We start from the raw sequence: 22395 nt of genomic DNA, 5'->3' as shown, positions 1-22395 counted from the left end.
ACGTTAGAGGTTGTAACTCAGTGTACTGGTAAAGCTTTAGAGGTTGTAACTCAGTGTACTGGTAAAACATTAGAGGTTGTAACTCAGTGTACTGGTAAAGCTTTAGAGGTTGTAACTCAGTGTACTGGTAAAGCTTTAGAGGTTGTAACTCAGTGTACTGGTAAAGCTTTAGAGGTTGTAACTCAGTGTACTGGTAAAACGTTAGAGGTTGTAACTCAGTGTACTGGTAAAGCTTTAGAGGTTGTAACTCAGTGTACTGGTAAAGCTTTAGAGGTTGTAACTCAGTGTACTGGTAAAACGTTAGAGGTTGTAACTCAGTGTACTGGTAAAGCTTTAGAGGTTGTAACTCAGTGTACTGGTAAAGCTTTAGAGGTTGTAACTCAGTGTACTGGTAAAGCTTTAGAGGTTGTAACTCAGTGTACTGGTAAAGCTTTAGAGGTTGTAACTCAGTGTACTGGTAAAGCTTTAGAGGTTGTAACTCAGTGTACTGGTAAAGCTTTAGAGGTTGTAACTCAGTGTACTGGTAAAACATTAGAGGTTGTAACTCAGTGTACTGGTAAAGCTTTAGAGGTTGTAACTCAGTGTACTGGTAAAGCTTTAGAGGTTGTAACTCAGTGTACTGGTAAAGCTTTAGAGGTTGTAACTCAGTGTACTGGTAAAGCTTTAGAGGTTGTAACTCAGTGTACTGGTAAAGCTTTAGAGGTTGTAACTCAGTGTACTGGTAAAGGTTGTAACTCAGTGTAGAAAACTTTAGGGTTGTAACTCAGTGTACTGGTAAAGCTTTAGAGGTTGTAACTCAGTGTACTGGTAAAGCTTTAGAGGTTGTAACTCAGTGTACTGGTAAAGCTTTAGAGGTTGTAACTCAGTGTACTGGTAAAACTTTAGAGGTTGTAACTCAGTGTACTGGTAAAACTTTAGAGGTTGTAACTCAGTGTACTGGTAAAGCTTTAGAGGTTGTAACTCAGTGTACTGGTAAAACGTTAGAGGTTGTAACTCAGTGTACTGGTAAAACGTTAGAGGTTGTAACTCAGTGTACTGGTAAAACGTTAGAGGTTGTAACTCAGTGTACTGGTAAAGCTTTAGAGGTTGTAACTCAGTGTACTGGTAAAGCTTTAGAGGTTGTAACTCAGTGTACTGGTAAAGCTTTAGAGGTTGTAACTCAGTGTACTGGTAAAACTTTAGAGGTTGTAACTCAGTGTTGTAACTCAGTGTACTGGTAAAGCTTTAGAGGTTGTAACTCAGTGTACTGGTAAAGCTTTAGAGGTTGTAACTCAGTGTACTGGTAAAGCTTTAGAGGTTGTAACTCAGTGTACTGGTAAAACGTTAGAGGTTGTAACTCAGTGTACTGGTAAAGCTTTAGAGGTTGTAACTCAGTGTACTGGTAAAACTTTAGAGGTTGTAACTCAGTGTACTGGTAAAGCTTTAGAGGTTGTAACTCAGTGTACTGGTAAAGCTTTAGAGGTTGTAACTCAGTGTACTGGTAAAGCTTTAGAGGTTGTAACTCAGTGTACTGGTAAAGCGTTAGAGGTTGTAACTCAGTGTACTGGTAAAGCTTTAGAGGTTGTAACTCAGTGTACTGGTAAAACGTTGGAGGTTGTAACTCAGTGTACTGGTAAAGCTTTAGAGGTTGTAACTCAGTGTACTGGTAAAACGTTAGAGGTTGTAACTCAGTGTACTGGTAAAACTGAGGTTGTAACCTCAGCTGGTAAAACGTTAGAGGTTGTAACTCAGTGTACTGGTAAAGCTTTAGAGGTTGTAACTCAGTGTACTGGTAAAGCTTTAGAGGTTGTAACTCAGTGTACTGGTAAAGCTTTAGAGGTTGTAACTCAGTGTACTGGTAAAGCTTTAGAGGTTGTAACTCAGTGTACTGGTAAAGCTTTAGAGGTTGTAACTCAGTGTACTGGTAAAGCTTTAGAGGTTGTAACTCAGTGTACTGGTAAAGCTTTAGAGGTTGTAACTCAGTGTACTGGTAAAACGTTTAGAGGTTGTAACTCAGTGTACTGGTAAAGCTTTAGAGGTTGTAACTCAGTGTACTGGTAAAGCTTTAGAGGTTGTAACTCAGTGTGGTAAAACTGGGTTGTAACTCAGTGTACTGGTAAAGCTTTAGAGGTTGTAACTCAGTGTACTGGCTTTAGTTGTAACTCAGTGTACTGGTAAAGCTTTAGAGGTTGTAACTCAGTGTACTGGTAAAGCTTTAGAGGTTGTAACTCAGTGTACTGGTAAAGCTTTAGAGGTTGTAACTTTAGAGGTTGTAACTCAGTGTACTGGTAAAACTTTAGAGGTTGTAACTCAGTGTACTGGTAAAGCTTTAGAGGTTGTAACTCAGTGTACTGGTAAAGCTTTAGAGGTTGTAACTCAGTGTACTGGTAAAGCTTTAGAGGTTGTAACTCAGTGTACTGGTAAAACGTTAGAGGTTGTAACTCAGTGTACTGGTAAAACGTTAGAGGTTGTAACTCAGTGTACTGGTAAAACGTTAGAGGTTGTAACTCAGTGTACTGGTAAAACGTTAGAGGTTGTAACTCAGTGTACTGGTAAAGCTTTAGAGGTTGTAACTCAGTGTACTGGTAAAGCTTTAGAGGTTGTAACTCAGTGTACTGGTAAAGCTTTAGAGGTTGTAACTCAGTGTACTGGTAAAACGTTAGAGGTTGTAACTCAGTGTACTGGTAAAACGTTAGAGGTTGTAACTCAGTGTACTGGTAAAGCTTTAGAGGTTTTAACTCAGTGTACTTGTAAAGCTTTAGAGGTTGTAACTCAGTGTACTGGTAAAACGTTAGAGGTTGTAACTCAGTGTACTGGTAAAGCTTTAGAGGTTGTAACTCAGTGTTTGGTAAAGCTTTAGAGGTTGTAACTCAGTGACTGAACTGGTAAAACGTTAGAGGTTGTAACTCAGTGTACTTGTAAAGCTTTAGAGGTTGTAACTCAGTACAATAATAACATTTTGGAATGTTGATGGTTCTATGTGAGTTTGTAGAGTTTCAAAATAGTGGTACCTTCTTGTTTGTAAATGTAATGTCAGACTGACGTTGTCGGTACCTCCTTGTTTGTAAATGTAGTGCCAGACTGACGTTGTCGGTACCTCCTTGTTTGTAAATGTAGTGTCAGACTGACGTTGTCGGTACCTCCTTGTTTGTAAATGTAGTGTCAGACTGACGTTGTCGGCACCTCCTTGTTTGTAAATGTAGTGCCAGACTGACGTTGTCGGCACCTCCTTGTTTGTAAATGTAGTGTCAGACTGACGTTGTCGGCACCTCCTTGTTTGTAAATGTAGTGCCAGACTGACGTTGTCGGTACCTCCTTGTTTGTAAATATAGTGTCAGACTGACGTTGTCGGTATCTCCTTGTTTGTAAATGAAATGTCAGACTGACATTGTCAATTCATAGACATATTTTGAGTACAAGTATGCTTGCAACACTTCTGACGTTTTTTGTACAACAGGCTTGTATATTTGACCAGAAGATTATTATATTTCATATACACAACGCTTTTTAAATTCAAAATTATAGTCAACATTTCTTCTCCATCCGGATCGGTCAATTGGACCGAACCTCGTGCTCAGTCGGTTAATATTTCATATCAACGAGCTAGAGAAAGAAGGCTACTAGACACAATTTATGACAATCAGTGTTTATCTGTATAACCGGATTCACAAAACCCTAACGCACTACTTTTCACCTAATAGAGAAAGAATACTTTATCAGAAGCAGTTCTTGATAAGATTGAGGGTACACAACTGTATATCACAATAAGTTCTCCCAGACTGTGTTAGCTGTTCATCCAATCTGGAAAATAGGGAGATTAAGGCCTCCAGGTGTTTCTCAGCCTGTGCCCAGCTTATGTTATTAGTGTACATCCTAATGTCGAAACCAGCGACACCTCCCATGGGAATGTTTCACACAATGACTTTTCTGTGTGAATACATAAAGCTTTAGAATAGCAACAGCTCCGTGTGTTACCAGAAGTAATGTTAACTCGAATAGCGTTAGGGTAGTGAGATTAGTTTTGATTAGACTTTTAAGATATTTGCCTCTGTTTTGTGAGATTGAAATACGTGTGTATGTATTATATCATACGTGTGTATGTATTATGTCATACGTGTGTATATATTATGTTATTTAGCAAAGAATGAGCAAGGTCGAATTTATATCAAAAGTGAAGAACCAGCTATGTATTTTTGTAACACTTTATTTACAAGTTAAACGTTACAAGGATGCAGTTACAATAGCTAATCACATCTATAACGCCATAGAGCAAATAATATTTTAAGACTAAATCTAAATAATCTCTCTTCAAATATACTTTTTCTAACTACATTTACAAAATAATAAAGTACCCGATTAACTCCATCTGAAAAGGCCCATAAAATAATAATGTTAGTTCGCTTTATTTAATCTTTTATGACTAACTGTTTTCATATTTTGTTATTACACAATGCATACTTTTTTTTACTCTGGTTTGAGAGTATAGTGTTTCGTGTTTGTTCCTTCCTCTTACAATACGAACAGTGATGTTTACTGGAAGGATTCTTAACATCTTCCTTGATCCTTTAAATTGGTTGAATCCCAGTGAGGCATAATAACAGTAAAAAAATTAAAATAATTATAATCTGACTTTGGAAATTACGCTGGGTTCGAGTGTAAAGAACATCTGAATGTTTAGTTTTTGCCAAAGATCTGACATTATTAAAACTACGGTGTCATAATTAAAAACAACAACATTCCAAACTGACATTCTTTGTATTTTTTATTCTTCTGACGAACTGACTGCAAAATTACATCTGTAAGATTTAAACACAATCGAATCATTCAAATAATTATACAAAATGCAATCAATAGTTGAGCAATGCCTAATATTAATGCAAGTATTTCTTCTGCCTTAGACAACATTATAGTAAAAGTAAGTAGAAGGGTTATTAATATACAGATTGAAAAACCGATTTAAATCAAATATTCATTACGAGAAAGTAATGTTACAGAAAAAAGACACAATATTATTAACATCAAATATACAAACAGTGTACTAAACTTTCTGTTTCTCTATTATTTTTAAAAAAGACAATTATTACATTAGTGCAAAACTATTCTGTTCACCGCGAGGAATCTAATCTCGGATTTTAGTGTTTTAAGTTCGTAAACATACCGATGACCCACCCGCCGTAGAACTAGAAAAGACAGCACAACTCTGAGCAGCTAGATATGGACAGTAACTCGTTTTGATTGGCTAATAATACATAAAACAGTGACTGCGTAAATTCACTAACACTGTTGCCTTACAATAATAGAAGAGAAAAAATATATAATTATCTATTCTTCAATACCTTTAAGTAACAAAAACAAAACGTAACAGTTTCTTCTGCTTTATATTTGGGTTCTAGTGAGTAGCATACATGAAATGAGTTGACCTTATGAAGGAGCTCTCACAAACTTTGTGAATGGAACTTAAAATACACACACACACAAATCCTATACATCACCAGTAAAACTCTGTATCGGGAAATATTGAACATCAAACTATAAACTTATCATATGAATCTTTTAAAATTGTGTTCCTCTTACTGCTTATTCTCACTGAAATAGTTGTAAATAGTTATAAATAGTTGTAAATAGTTGTGCATGTAGAAATATGAAAATGACAACAATACATTTTCAATTTAAATTATTTAGTTTTCTACAGTCTTCAGAAATAGATTTTTTTTTACATTTAAATATATTTTGAAATTTTAACAGTAACCACAACCTTGAACGTAAGAAAATGTTCATATATATATATATGTCAGAATTATGTTTAGTATTAATAGGGTTGACGCCAGTTTCTTCCCATAAAGTGGGATGTGATTGGATAGACAAGAAACTAAGGAAGCTAGCTCTACAACTTGTGGACAATTACAACGTAGTGTTTAGGAAATGAAACAAAAATCACTTTTGAACTTTTCGCTGGATGCAAAGGTCACAGGAAAGGCTAAGGCACGTATTTAGATGGCTTTACCCTCGGGGACCCCCACCCTTGAGCAATAACACAGTTGTCTGTAGAACATCATGATTGGACGTAATTCTGTAAAAAGCAGTTTTAGACATATAAGGGTATCTGAAAAAAAAAAAAAGATCAGAAAACACCTTCTGAAATTAATTATTATTTCTCAGAATTGTTCGAAGTCTCGCTCACTGGATTTAAGGGATTATATATGTTAATCTTTCAAGCCATTTCACGTATTGCATCTCATTTTGATGCAATGTTTTAAATAATCCAAAATTACTCCAGGAATCTGGACTGTATACAGAAAAAAATGAATACCGTAACGAAAAGGGAAGGATAGAATTCTGGACTATATACAGACAGACACGAGTAAATACTTAAAGAAAAGGGAAGGATAGAATTCTGGACTATACAGACAGACACGAGTAAATACTTAACGAAAAGGGAAGGATGGAATTCTGGACTATATACAGACAGACACGAGTAAATACTTAAAGAAAAGGACCACTTGGGATAAACATTGGATTACTTTAGTTACTATTACACATTTCATTGATAAGAGAGAGAAAAATACATTTGATTTCCAGTAATAAAAATTATTGCACAAATTATTATATTTATAACACTGTTCATTCTAGCCAAACTATCTAAGGCGCACGCGTTTATCTACATACACAATGTTAACCAATCTAAAGTAATATTTCGCACGTGACAAGTATTTCTTCTCACTCTAACGGCGCCACTGACTCTTGTTTTTATATCAATAAAATCACTAAACGTTAAATATAGTTTTTAAACTGCAATTGTTTAAGTGGTATAAGATAAAAAACAGAACCAGATTTAAAAATACAATAAACAACATTTGTATTGGGCAGCAAAATGTGCAAAACATCTTGAATAGTTTTTAATGAATTTTATATTCAAGCATAGGTTGACCACATTTCCTCAGAGATGCCCATACCTCTGTAATTGGACTTGGCTCCAGATGGAGAAGGAAACTGATAAGAGGGCGCCACGGATTCTTGTTCGTTGCTGTAATAACCATAGAGGGAAGTGTTTATTGGAGCGAGTGGTGGAATGCTGCCATAGCCAGTGTGGGATGTATTAAAAGGATTGTTTTCTGCAAAGCTGGAATGAGTGTTCATATTTTGGAAATCAACAGGATTACCCATGATGATGGAAGTGGAGGTTCGGTTACTTGGTTTAACAACTGGAGTGAGTTCTTGGAACTTGACAGAATCCTCTTGGCCCCCACTACTGCTGTTACTGCTGCTATCTGCATACGAGCATCCTCCTAGTGACTTGGTAGACTGGCGATTGGTGAGGGTGTTACGACCTGGAAGTGAGGTCACGGCCCTTTCTTTGGTGCACGCACCAGCGGTACTTGCAGATGTTGAGTCGACAGCTTGTTGACTTAAACTATTTGAGGGGATGTTAGGCTGAGCTCTGAAGTTTCCAGCTTCCATTGCAGAAGATGTTAATATGGAAGGCAAAAACTTAGGAACCCAAGTAGAGCTGTAGGTATTGGTGGAACTACTTACTGTAGAAGAGTTAAGATTAGACAGATTGTCCTTCAATGATGGAAGCCCATTCTGGAGAGGAAGATATTGATCGAGTTCGGACTCATCAAAATTACCAATGGCCTCAGTCGAAAGCTGACCTACGTCCACGTTGCTGAAATCGATTGGCTGGCCCTCTTGTTGACCTGAAAGACACCCATTAATGTCAAACTGTTACGAGTAAATTCGTATTGCTTTGGGTTAATTCAAAACAGCTTTAGATTTCTGTCTTTTTTTCTTTTTTTTTACTTACACCTTTAATGAAACGTAAATTTCTTACACCTTTAATAAAACGTAAAACGGGTGTCATTTTATTCCTCATTTACATCTGGATCTACAAACTACACAAACTTTTATTTCTATAAGGTCACGAACTACAACGTAGCCAAGATGTTTAAGTCCATTTTCCATCAGGGAGGCAATCAGAAAAATATGATGAGAGTCAGACTATGGTACCTGGAATTTTCTGTTACCATTTTCATAAGGTTTAAACACTTCCTAAATAATTAAAAATTATTGCACAATGGATAATCAAGTTATGTTATAAATTAATAGGAAAACATAGAAAGATACCTTGTCTTGGAAAGTTGACGGTTCGTCGATTTCCAAATATTCCTCTTTCTCCAACAGCAGTTTGCCCTTGATTTGGTGTAGTGGGTGGAGTTGGTGGTCCCTGAGTGGAGGAAGGTGAAGGAGTTTGCTGGGGACTAGAAGCTGTTGGACTTCGACCACTGGTGGGACTTTCTTTTTCTGGTTTCATGGACCTATTAAAAATGTTTTGTATATAAAATAAAGTGGCATATTATGAAAACGAAACGTCGACTGTAATAGTGACTAAACATAACTATTCCTTGGTTAAAAGAGTAGCCCAAGAATTGGCGGTGGCTGGTTTGAATTTCGCGCAAAGCCACACGAGGGCTACCTGCACTAACCGCCAATAAATTAGCGGTAAAACAAGATGGAAGGCAGCTAGTCATCACCACTCCCGGCAGTCCAGGCATCACCAGGTGACTAAGGCACTTGACTCGTAATCCGAGGGTCGTGGGTTCTAATCTCCGTCACATCAAACATGCTCGCCCTCCCAGCCGTGGGGGCGTTATAATGTTACGGTCAATCCCACTATTCGTTGGTACAAGAGTAGCCCAAGAGTTGGCGGTGGGTGGTGATGACTAGCTGTCTTCCCCTCTAGTCTTACACTGCTAAATTAGGGACGGCTAGCACAGATAGCCCTCGAGTAGCTTTATGCGAAATTCAAAAACAAACAAACAAATCTTTTTACTTAATGTTTTATCTATTTCTATTCTTACTGATCGCGGGTGCTATTCAACAACAGTTTATCTCTCTCACAGTTTATTTATTTAAATCGAAAGCTAATATTCTGTGAAAATACATTTCCAACTCTTTAGCGAATTGAACAGTAATTTCCTAATGGCTGTAAAAGGAATTTCAGACAAAAATGCTCTAATTTTGGTAAGTTTCTAACTGAAATGAAGGATGGAAACTTAAGTTATATAAAGAACAAAACGAATTACTCACAATGACCGCTATCAAAATTATATCTTTGTCAAGGAAAATCAGTTTTTATACAATCAACAGTATGGCCTTGTGACATCTGGAATATAACTACTTTTGGACTATAAGGAAAGCAGCTAGTCAACACCACGCACTGCCAACTGTTTTACCAACAAACACTGGGTTTGGCCGACACATTATAACGCACTTGTCGAGCATGTTCAGTGGTGGGAATTTGAACCCATAAATGGCGACTCTATCGCCCCCTAACCAAAAAGTAAGTAATTACGAGTAATAAGAAAGTCCTTACTTCCATTTTTAATTATATAATTTTTTTTTGGATATTGAAAACGAACAAAAATTGAAATTTCACAAAAGAACCAAAACTACAAACACACTATATTAAAATCAAATACCATATACAGGGAAACTTGTTTCATCTTGAAGATTGACTTGACGGAATAATTAGAAATACAACATTAACGGAGTTACATTAATAGAAAAGGTAACATATCTTGTCTCCCGCTGATACAGTAGTAAATATATAGATTAACAACGCTAAAATCAGGGGTTCGATTCCCCCCGTTGACTCTGCAGATAGCCCGATGTGGCTTTGCTATAACAAAACACACACAACACGACTAAATGTTTAATCACGAAGGTCTCTTTCTATTCCGTAACCTGAGGGATCGTCGAGGCGTCCCAAGACTTGTTTATGTAAGCGAAAAATCCGCATAATAATTAATGTGAAGAATTGTTGCGATATTAATATTTGTATAATATATAACGCGGTTTTTTATACATCCTACATTTTGTACTCGTAATACCTCTGTCAAATGACACGTGAACTGCATGATACTTGGCAACATTATACCACACACTTGGGAGATTAAACGAACTGCGAATGACATGTTCAATGTGTCCTCCTCACTGTGAAATCACGTGACGTATCATTGCACACAACACTGTGAATTGTGTCCAATGAAATTTCATACAGCACTCGAGTCAGTTTAAGCTCCTGTGTAGGGTTTGGGTTACTTTCGAATAGTCCCAAGAAAGAAAGGCACTAAGGCTCAGACCAGGTGGCACTAAGATAACCCACAACTACATATGTCAGGGAACTTGTCAAAGTTCATTTCTTCTTCTTTTCACAAAGCGTGGTGAAAAAAAAGAATGAGTGGTTTTTATTTACTATACTGCTATCTGTCTCAGCTGTATATCCCAAAATATGTTGCGTAGTGCCAAAGCTTGTATTGGATTTACTATAAACATATGTATATATGTATCACCCTATATAAAAATACACGTACTGAAAAAGACTAAACGAGGCCTATAGGAATGACATAGCCTATAGGAATGACATATGAGCTTGCTTGGACAACAACATTTATATGAAATGTCAGGGTATTTTCGTAGCCACCGCCTCGAACAAACTAACCAGCTAGCACCCTCTGGTGACTAACCTTTGGGCTGATGGAACATGGCAAAGTTGAGTATTGCCGATATGAGACGTTTACGTTCGCATCTGGTCTTTTTCATTCACGGGATGTCGCTTTTGTTTCTGCTTTCTTTATAATATTTTTTAGCCCTGACTCTACTGGGTCACACATCCGGCGGACCCCAGCTAGTAAAATCTGTCGGTGGTGATTAGTTTTTGCGGCAAATGAAAGAAAGGTATGGTTTATGCTTGAAACTGACGTGAATACTGCCTCGCCTCGTCCGTTTCATGTTCAGTGCAGACGGCGTGTTTAAAAAGTCACCAAATTTATGTTTTGGCGTAAATTGGGGTGCGTTATGTCTTCAACAGTGGTTCGTAATATACTATACATTTTGCCATCGAATATAATATTCTTTTACGAAATTTACAATCGTAAGTAAACCCCGAATAATGCCCTCTGAGAAGTAACCTTAAAATACTTAAAGGTGTTTATTGAGGAGATAAAACTTTAAGTTAAGACATAAGTTAAAAAGAAACGGTACGTTGCTATAGTAACGTCGAACTATAATTGCTAATAAATCGACTATTTGGAAAATTGCAAAATGGTCAAGTTTCGTACTCGTGACGAATATGTAGGCACCTGTGGACATATAAACCAACATTCGTCAGCAAAATATCATTAAGAAACGGGGATTCGAACCCGCGACCCTCAGGTTACGAGTCAAGCGCTTAACCATCTTGGTAAAAGAGTAGTCCAAGAGTTGGTGGTGGGTGATGATAACAACTTGCCTTTCCTCTAGTTTTACACTTCTAACTTAGGGACGGCTAACGCAGATGGTCCTTGTGTGGCTTTGCACGAAATTCAAAAACAAACAAACAACAAGAGTAGAAACTATTTGTTCGTAAACGAAACGTATATACACATATATTTGCTTCTTTTAGGCTATTTATTGTGTCCACCGTGTTTGTTCATGTTTGTCTTCCTATTTATGGGCAGTAACTCGAAACCTGTCTATTAATGAAAGTCATATTCATTAACTACTAGAAAAGTTTCTGACAATTCCTGAGGGGTTAACTACTTTTTTTTTTTAGAGAAAAAGCTTTGTTTGACAATTCCTATTGTTTGTGGGGGTAGAGAAGTCTCTATTGTTTGTTTTTTAGAGAAGTCCAAAAGCTTTTTGGTGAGGGTAGAGAAAATCTATTGTCCAAAGCTATTGTTTGTGGGGGTAGAGTTTGTGGGGGTAACCAAGAGCTATTGTTTGTGGGGTAAGAGCTATTGTTGTGGGGAAAAGTAGAGAAGTCCAAGAGCTATTGTTTGTGGGGGGTAGAGAAGCCCAAAAGCTATTGTTTATTAAGTTCTTGTGCATTCTTCTCAGTTTGGTTTCACAATACAAAAGAAACTTTGTATATATTTTTTTCCCGCCTGATCTTGTCCATCTGTCAGTTGGCAGAGTGTAAAATGTTCTCTGGAAAACAAAAATAAAGTACGTTAGTCGGCTGTATAGTGAAAGCATTACTCATATAAATAGGGGTGAGTAGATATATCTTCACAACAATTGCAAGCCGTAACAGCACTTCAAAGTATAGATAGTTAATTTGTTTTCCAGTGTCGCTTGTGTGAACCTAAAGTGACCCATTTGTCGCTTCAAGCGCACTGATGTCGTACCACTTAAGTGTCTTGTCAAATCGTGTCCACAAGTGCCTCTGGAGAGGCGGGGACAGCGGTACTTTTAAGAAATGACAACGCTAAAATCCGAGGTTCGTCTCCCCGTGGTGGACACAGTAGATATCCCAGTGTGGATTTTTTTTGATACATACAAGCAGTCTTACGCAAAATATGTTGAAACACCTAACGGACTTACATTACGATATTATGATGTCTTGTTGTTTGATAAAAAAACTTTATCGGAATTTGAGTTGGCAATATTTGTTTTTACTGAAACATGCTCAGGTGGTTAAGGCACTCGACTCGTAATCCGAGGGTCGCGGGTTCGAATCGCCGTCACACCAAACATGCTCATCCTTTCAGCCGTGGGGCGTTATAATTTGACGGTCAATCCCACCATTCGATGGTAAAAGAGTAGCCCAAACGTTGGCGGTGAGTGGTGATGACTAGCTGCTTTTCCCCTAGTCTTACACTACTAAATTAGGAACGGCTAGCGCAGATAGACCTCGTGTAGCTTTGCGCGAAATTCAAAACAAACCAAACCACTGAAACATAATAAATAAAAAATAATATAATATTTCGTATTACACTAAATCACGTTATCAATTTTACTTCAAAAGCCAGGTTCTATTTCAATGTCAAGTCATTTTTATTGTTTGTTTATTTATTTTCGAGCAAAACCACAGTAGGCTATTTACAGAGTTCACCACAGGGATTCGAACCATGGATTGTAGCTCAGTAAGTCCGTAAACTTACCTCTGTATTACCCGGACATATGTGGACGTAAAAATAGAAAATTACGTCTTGAATACGCAAAAAAAAAAAGGATGGGACGCTTGACTCGCAATCTGGGGTTCGCAGGTTCGCATCCTTGTCTCACCATTCATGCTCGCCTTTTCAGCGAGAAGGCGTTTTGTGTGACGTTCAGTTCCACTATTCGTCAGTAAAAGAGTAGCCCAAAGGTTGGCGGTGGGTGGTGATGACTAGCCGCCTTCCCTTTGGTCTTTCACTGCTGAATTAGGGACGACCGGCGCAGATAGTCTTCTTGTAGCTTTGCGCGAAATTTGTAAGAAACCAAGCCAAAAAAATAAAAAAAATCCTCACCTGAACATGACAGTGGCACCTTGGACTCCCGCGACAGACTCCACCCCAGTGTTGTTAACGTGGATACCCTTCATCGTTTTGCGCCGTCTGGGTTGATATTTATAATCTGGATGCTCCTTCTTGTGAATGACTCTCAGTCTTTCGGCTTCCTCAACAAAAGGACGCTTCTCTTCATCACTAAGCAATCTTTAAAAAAAAAAAGCTTTGATGAGCTAAGTAATTCGAATAATATAAATGATACGAGTGCGTAATTCTATAGTCAAAAAACGAAATACTGAAGTGAGCTAAAAGATGTCATCTTTTCTTATTATTTTATGTACGAATACCCCCCTCTTCCAGAGTGGCACAGCGGTATGTGTGGCGACTTACGATGCTAAAAGTCGGGTTTCGATACCCGTCGTGGGCAGAGCCCAGACAGCCCATTGTGTGGCTTTGCCCTTAAATTCAGATAAGAACCACCTACGAATCACAGAGAACATACATAACTATCCGGTTCGATATGGTATGCTATTCCCGTTTTGTCCCTGTTTTTTTATTTGTTTTTTTCTGGGAGGGCGTAATATAGACATGTTTTTTGATCAAAGTGACACAAAGACATATTTCTATATACTAACATCATTCTTTGCCATTCAAGATTTTATTTATACACAACAATAGTGATAATACCAATAAGTAACTTCTTTAAGATAACTTTGCTTTGATTTAACGGTTTACGACTTAGACTGATCAGCAGTATCTTAATTTATTGACCTTACTCTACTGTTACCGGCACAGCGGTATTTGTGCGGGCTTACAACGCTTGAATCCGGATTTCGTTAACCGTAATGGGCAGAGCACAGATAGCTATTTGTGTTGCTTTGTGCTTGACTTCAAACAATCTTAAATTATTAAACCCGATTTTGAAAATAAAATTGATGTACGTCTATATAATTTAGCAAAGATGATTAATTAAACAATTAGTCAAAACAAAAACTTTTAACCGAAAGTAGTCAATGCTTTCATTAAGAGTAGATTGGTATCTCTTGACCAAGAGAGTTAGTTTGTAATTGATTAATGAGTAGCCAACAAAATAAGCTTCATCACAGTTAAACAAACACGATAAACAACTCTGTACAAACAATAACATAATTGGTACGATAAGGTTTGTCAAGCCATGACATCTATAGTTTGAATAAGTATGAGAAAATAATATGATTTTAGGTTCTAGACATTTAGAAAATAATATGATATTAGGTTCTAGACATTTAGAAAATAATATGATATTAGGTTCTAGACATTTAGAAAATAATATGATTTTAGGTTCTAGACATTTAGAAAATAATATGATATTAGGTTCTAGACATTTAGAAAGATTTTAGGTTCTAGAATGTAAGTTTCTTACACTTAGATTAAGTGAAACGTGTAGATTCTGGTTGCTTACAACAACAAAATGTATTGTGAACATTTAGATTCTGGACAAATAGAACAAGTAAAACATTTATATTTGGGACACCTAGAAATATAAAAACATTAAGTTCTCGACATATACAAAAAATTTTAAAAATCGATTCCTAAAACAAATAAGACATTTATATTCTACAAATATAGAACTAGAACAACATATAAAACAAGTAAAATATTTAGAACAAAGAAATAATTTATTAAGTTAGAAGGACGATTGAAGGAAACTTTGAAGTCGTTTCGGTCTTTAGTGTTACGTTGTAGGTAGACTATTCAAACATTAGTATCAACAACATGGGCGCCATGTCCCAAGTTATTTATCACCGACTTGAAGAAGGCTGGAACGTTAAAAAGTAAACTGTGATACAGTTAAGAAATAAATGTTACTCAGTTACCGTTAAACTACAGCGTAAGTGATTACTATGTTATTCGGTTACCGTTAAACTACAGCGTAAGTGATTACTATGTTATTCGGTTACCGTTAAACTACAGCGTAAGTGATTACTATGTTATTCGGTTACCGTTAAACTACAGCGTAAGTGATTACTATGTTATTCGGTTACCGTTAAACTACAGCGTGATTGAATACTATGTTACTAGTTTACTGTTAAACTACAGCGTGATTGAATACTATGTTACTGGTTTACTGTTAAACTACAGCGTGATTGAATACTATGTTACTGGTTTACTGTTAAACTACAGCGTGATTGAATACTATGTTACTGGTTTACTGTTAAACTACAGCGTGATTGAATACTATGTTACTGGTTTACCATTAAACTACAGCGTGATTGAATACTATATTACTGGTTTACCATTAAACTACAGCGTGATTGAATACTATGTTACTGGTTTACTGTTAAACTACAGTGTGATTGAATACTATATTACTGGTTTACTGTTAAACTACAGCGTGATTGAATACTATGTTACTGGTTTACTGTTAAACTACAGCGTGATTGAATACTATGTTACTGGTTTACTGTTAAACTACAGCGTGATTGAATACTATGTTACTGGTTTACTGTTAAACTACAGCGTGATTGAATACTATGTTACTCAGCTACCGTTACACTTCAGCGTGACTATAGTACAAATATATTTACCACGACACTTCCTGATGAACAACCAGAAAAGATACGTCTCAAAATATAGACCGTGGAAACCCGCCATCTTTACTGTACAATCAGAGTTTAATAGACAACACAAGGACTAGAAAAAGGAGACAAATATAGGCAGAGTAAATCTAAGGAAAAGCAAACTGTTACGTCTCTGACAAATATTAAAGGAACTAGGATCTTGTTCTTACTGTTATTATAAGTTCAATCTCTCTTGAAGAAATATGTAACATTTATTCGTATGCAGTGTGATAAGGAGACTTGTAAGTGTCAATACGAAGTAATACAAATGATACGTGTCAGTATACAGGGAGAGATAAAGTCGAACGTTCGTGTTTACGATTTCTGTTAGCAAAGAAATATAGATAGTGGTGAGAAAATTTATGTCAGAAATGTCATTGTCGTGTTAACGAACGTATTAAACAAACTGACGTAAAACGGACACGTGCAAGTTCAGCGAAGAATAATTCTGTAGTTTTGTTGTTGTTGTTTCTTTTTAAGTACAGTACGAACTGAATACGTAAAACATGTACGCCATGGTGTTTAATACCATAAGGGAAACTGTCAGCAGACTGTGTAATATTTTATGATCAGTGCTGGGGTGAAGAACCATGTTGCCTTGATGTAAAATACCGAATCACGTTAAACCAATAACGTATCATAGGAGTTGTTTTTTTAGCTAGTCTCTTCTATTTTTATGGAAAAAATGCGAAAAGAGACACTGCAATTTTGGACAAATTTCTTCTGTAAACTGAATTAAAAACAAACAAAGAATGTGGTAAACAAATGACCCTGAAGAAGCTGACAACAAGAAGCGAGTCAGAGAACACGCTTTATGCATACGCACACGTGCACGTGCATATATATATATATATATCGTTTAGATCTTTAACTTCACTCTAATGTAGTCGAAACCACTACAGTCAAGCAAAGGACCTGAAAACCTAACATGGAAATATCATGCTTTTAATGGTAGTATTTAAAGGCACGTTGCATGATCGCGGGTTTCTAAAACAAATAATTCCCAGTCCAATTGATTATAGTTTGTAAAAAACCATCTCAGATGTGAGTATCACTCTAGTATTTATCTACACTAATGTTGTACTAATATTTTAACAAAGCCTTAAATACACTTCTTACGTACCAAGTGACCTTTGAAAAAAGTTGGTTCCATTTTTCCGCTAACTCTGATAATTCAGGACTGATAAACGTGTAAATATAGTCTGCGTATTGTTTTAAAACCTAGCAACAAAACTCGTCAAATGATGAGCAATAGAAGATATAAAACCAGAATCTGGAAGATGGAGATGAAAACCAGTAGATTAAACAATCGTAGGCCTGTGAGACAAGCAAGCTACCGTGTGATCTAGAACGGAAAATAAGCTAAAAGGAACGGGGGAATGACACCGAACCGAAATATCTACTACGTTCGGTAAGCTAGGCTAGACTGCTCTACGTGCCTGATGTGCTCTGATAAGATAAAACCTAAAAAAACGTGTGTGTAGGTATTCTTTTGACAGAATAAAACACCTGTTTCATTAATCTGAGAGATAAATCGCTGTTGTCAAATCGTGTTTCCTGACGGCCATAAAATGAAAAACACAGCATCAAATGTTTACGTCCGCATCACGGTAAGACAAATTTGAAAAAAAAATATTCCGAGTTTCTGTTGTCGAGATTACGCTGATTAATAATCACATTACTATTAAATGATTGTGTGTACCTTGTTGGTTAACCATTGTTTCAGGCCTGTAAAGAGGAATGTAAGAATGATACCGTTTTAGGTTTGGTTTGGTTTCGAATTTCGTACAAAGCTATCTGCGCTAGCCGTCCCTAATTTTGCAGTGTAAGACTAGATGGAAGGCAGCTAGTTTTCACCACCTGCCGCCAGCTCTTGGGCTACTCTTTTACCAACGAATAGTGGGATTGACTGTCATATTATAACGCCCTCACGGCTGAAAGGGCGAGCATGTTTGGTGTGATGGGGATTCGGGGATTAATGACAAAATACCGTAGTATAAAGGTATGTTAGGCTATCTGCTGTACCCACCGCGGTAATTCGATCCCCGGATTTCAGCGTTTTAAACCCCCTGAACTCATCGCTGTGCCACCTGGGGGACTTAAACATAGATACCCGAGTTTACGGGAATCGTATGAAAAATTTGTAAAATACAGGCAGTGGTGTACAAATCACGGTACACATAAGAATATATAAGTAGAATATATCCAGTGGGACAGTAGTGAAAGTTTTCGTATTTGAAACGCTCGAATCAGGAGTTCGATTTCATTCGGTGAATACAACAGATAGCCCGATGTGGCTTTGCCGTTAGAAAACATTCGCACGAAACGTATGAGAGTTTTGCTCCAGTAGTTTGTTATCCCTACTTCGAAAAAGGTTTTAAACAACAAATATGTTCAGAGACTAAGCAATTTCATCACACTATTGCCTGTAAATAATACGTTTTTGCCATTTAACCTTGGGAAATTATAATATTTTAACGTAAAAACGTTACTTTTAGTTAACATACACAAAGTATAGTAAAAGGACAGTGTAAGTGTACTCTACCGTATTTGGCCTGGCATGGCAGTGGGGTTAACGCGCTCGGGATCGAATGTTCGAACCCCTTCACCGAATGTATTTGTCCTTTCATCCGTAGAGGCGTTATATTGTAACTGTCAATTCCACTATTTATTGGGAAAGAGTAATCCAAGAGTTGACGGTGGGTAATGAAGACTCGCCGCCTTCTCTTTACTCTATCACTTCTGAGCTGGGAACGGCTAGCGCAGGTGGCCCTCTATTAGCCTTGAGAGAAATTAAACAAACAGCTCAGTCGTTTTAAAAGATTCTAGTCGCTGGGAATTTGGGAATGCACGGTAATATTTGTTTCCAACAATAGACTACTCCGAACGAATAAGAGATAGGATTTAACAGTCACTCTTATAACCCACCCAGGGCTCGAGAAGTACAAACGCAAATGACCCTTGAACTTACGCTTCGTTACAGTAACCAAAGGTCAAGTTGACTTACTGGCGATGGTCAGATAAATATTTTTACTTCTCGTGGTGCTACAAAAGTGTTGGTAACACTTTAACTTCAATTTACAACTTTACAAGATACCAAATTTCAACTTCACTTTAATTATAATTACAATAGAGGGTTTGGTAATGGATAATAGAAACGAATCGAATATGAGACCAGTCCTTGAAATTTAGAAAGTGATGCGAATTTATTTGACAAACATTAATTCACAGACATACTCGAAAATATACAAATATTTCTCGGATATGCTGAATCCGTAAATCGCGACGTGAGAGCCTTATGGATCGTTTTAAAACCCAAACATAAAAAAGACACAGTGATAAAAAATGTCCACTGTGATAAATGAAGTAATAATTTGATTTAAGTACGACTTTTACCTTCTCAATTTATAAAAACTTCTTAAGTGATAGAAAAAATAATAATATTATTTTCAAAATCCGTGTGGTTAAATTGTGGAAAATCCGTTATTAAAATCAATACAACGTTTACGAACTTTAAATTCTTAAGCCTGTGTAACAAAAACTATTTTAAGGATAATAATCATTATATATATATATACTACACTAAGTTTTCTTTGAAGTATATTTTTTATTGAAAATTACTAGCACAGCTAAGACGTTTTCATTACATTATTTAAAACATCCCTAAGAGAAAAATAGGTTCTTTATCAGACAATAAATGACTCTGTGTGGGGCCCGGCATGGCCAAGCGTGTAAAGACGTTCGACTCGTAATCCGAGGGTCGCGGGTTCGAATCTCTGTCACACCAAACACGCTCGCCCTTTCAGCCGTGGGGGCGTTATAATGTTACGGTCAATCCCACTATTTGTTGGTAAAAGAGTTGGCGGTGGGTGGTGATGACTAGCTGCCTTCCCTCTAGTCTTACACTACTAAATTAGGGACGGCTAGCACAGATAGCTCTCGAGTAGCTTTATGCGAAATTCAAAACCAAACAGAATTTTTTGAAATTAAAATGTTATTACATTGAAACAGTAGTCACTGTGCAAATTTCTAAGAACCTATATTAGAAAGTATGGACATGTAATTAGTAAGAAATGATGTCATATTTGTTTTGTTGAACCGTGTAGAACAACTTTGGTTAAAACCAGATAGAAGTAGATACGGTGAACTTGCATACAACATGAAGGGAGAGGCAGTAATTTGTCTTCCATGTTTTTACTAGGTAAACATTATGTCTAGACAAAGCCGAGCATCTTGCATCCAGATGATATACTAGACAAATACATACACATAGGACAAAAAAAAATAATAATATTAGAATTTTCCCTGAAGAAACTTTTCGCCTCCAGGTGGTGTGTATGATCAACGATTTTAGCAGAACGCCTACTTTTAAAATAACAATATTAAAAAACTTGTCACATCACGCTATAAATTTAATATCTCTTAACTATGCCCCATCAACGATCACTAGTGATATAAAACACTGTAAACACATCAACGCTGGGTTTTGTTTTTACAAAATAAGAAACAAGACAATGTATTCCTGCATGTTATTTATCTGCCTTTGAATTTAAAACATTTTCTTTATATATAGGGCATGAAAATAAACACAAATATTATACTTATGATGTAATTAAAGATCACTTTTCAATATAACTATTAATTTGTCTGTTTTATTAAGACAAACAACTCATTAAATAAAGTACTGTAATTATCATATGTAATGTAACAGTAAGTTTTGATAAGTATTATTTTACTTGCACTATTTTCCTTGTTTTTTTTTTACCTCCCTTTCGGTTATGTTTCTTGGTATTCAACGGTAAAAATGAGGACTACAATTCAGGGTTCGCTTCTTGCAGTAACAACAGGATAATAGTTCATTATAGCTTTGTATATATCAACAAAAGCAATCAGTTTCTGGGATATAGCTTTATAGATTCCTGAAACAGTTCTCTGAGAAACGTAACCGTAAGTTATTTAACCTATTACTATCATCCGTTAGGTTGTTGGGTTTTTTTTAAATTAAGCACAAAGCTACACAAGGGGCTATCTGTGCTCTGCCCACTACGGGTATCGAAACCCGGATTTTAGCGTTGTAAGTCCGCAGACATACCGCTGAGGAATCAATCTCTTAGCATCACACCTTTGGAATGTATAAGGTATGGTGTTATTGTTGTTTTTTGTAGTGCGTTACCTGGACTCTGTTAACCGGAGGAAATCGAACTGAGTATATTTCTTACTTTATAATAAGTTACCACACAAAAATCGTGTGACTGACTATATAACAGAAACGACACTATTAGGTTCACGAAATTAATAAAGAAATTGTGTCAATAAATTTTACGACACCTAATGATAAGCGTATCTATAATTCATCTACTAACAAAATATATAGTAATACGCCACTGTGTGCCAATTATATAAATAAATAATTACGCGCGTCTAAATTAACGGTAATATTTTACATAACGTTTCATATTATTACAAAAGCGTATTCAAACTGTCCAGTTCAACAGTGAAAAATATACAACATTTGGCTTCATCGACGTAATTTCTTTGAATATTTTGTTTTTATAATATAACACGAAGCTAGGCAGAGCTTTAGGGTTAGCATCTAAAACTATAAGCCCTAAGGTTCATGGTTCGCGTCCTGTTTCTACGGCAGTAACTGCGTTTTGCTTGTTGAGTTGAGTATGTCGAACAATAAACCACCAATGGCTTGAAGCGTTGATTGATTAATTGGAATTACGCACACCGCTACACAAGGGGCCATCTGTTTTCTGCCCACCACGGGTATCGAAACTCGGTTTTTAGCGGTGTGAGTCCACAAGCATACCGCTGTACCACTGGGGGGGGGGCGTCTTTAGGAGTAATTGTGCCTCTCTCTTCGGTTTAGACGGCGAACATTTAAATATACACTACATACACACACAAGCACATATATATGTGTGTATAATCAAAGAATCAGTTAGGTGTGTATATATTTTTACATAAAAACCACGTTGGGCTATCTGCTATGTCCATTGCTATGAGAATCGAACAGGTTTCCGGCGTTGTAAGTCTATAAGTTACCATTGTCCCACAGGAGGACAGTTTTGTTTGTCTGTTTTAAAACAAATTCAGACTGGGCTATCTGTTCACCGTGGGTGTCGAACCCCGGATTTTAGCGTCGTAAGTAGGAAAACCCACGGATAACTGAAAAAGTAATACACTTTAAGTGAGGTTCTATACGTCTCTTTGGTCATTAATGAATAACTTTTTTTTTATAGATTAAAATAACATCTTCACTTTTCGTTATTTATTTTAATGTTCTTATTTTTAATCCCATGAATTATTTCTTTAACATTTTTAAATTGCTCATATTCAAGTGTATTTTGTATATTTGGTGTAGTTTTTTTTTTAAAACTGAGTGATTTCTCTCTTATCACTATTTGTTATATTGTCATTGATGTGCTGTCTAACTGTGTTTTTATTTCTCACACATTTTACCATGTATCATTCCGTTAAGAAACATCCTGTAGTGGTTTCTTTTCTTTTTTTCTCGTATCGTATTCCTTTCAGAACATTTGTAGTGGTTTCTTTTTTTT

At 36.5% G+C, this 22395-nt stretch overlaps 1 protein-coding gene across 4 annotated transcripts; it reads right to left on the bottom strand.

Moving 5' to 3' along the window:
- Positions 1-4722: 4722 nt before the first annotated feature.
- Positions 4723-15917, bottom strand: LOC143224809 (uncharacterized). 4 transcript variants are annotated; one of them, XM_076453133.1, is made up of 4 exons: positions 15797-15917; positions 13251-13436; positions 8104-8294; positions 4723-7676 (listed from the first exon to the last, which is right to left on the bottom strand). In XM_076453133.1, exons 2-4 carry the CDS (start codon positions 13322-13324, stop codon positions 6892-6894), a joined length of 1050 nt encoding a protein of 349 aa, XP_076309248.1. In that variant the 5' UTR covers positions 13325-13436; positions 15797-15917; the 3' UTR covers positions 4723-6891. The 4 variants fall into 4 exon arrangements, with proteins under 4 accessions (XP_076309248.1, XP_076309251.1, XP_076309249.1 ...); XM_076453136.1 differs by lacking the exons at positions 13251-13436; positions 15797-15917 and adding an exon at positions 9870-9984; XM_076453134.1 differs by lacking the exons at positions 13251-13436; positions 15797-15917 and adding an exon at positions 9459-9793.
- Positions 15918-22395: the final 6478 nt, after the last annotated feature.

Source organism: Tachypleus tridentatus, chromosome 9 (assembly GCF_004210375.1).
Source record: "Tachypleus tridentatus isolate NWPU-2018 chromosome 9, ASM421037v1, whole genome shotgun sequence".
In the NCBI taxonomy this organism is placed as follows: domain Eukaryota; kingdom Metazoa; phylum Arthropoda; class Merostomata; order Xiphosura; family Limulidae; genus Tachypleus; species Tachypleus tridentatus.
This window is presented reverse-complemented; position numbering and strand designations above follow the sequence as displayed.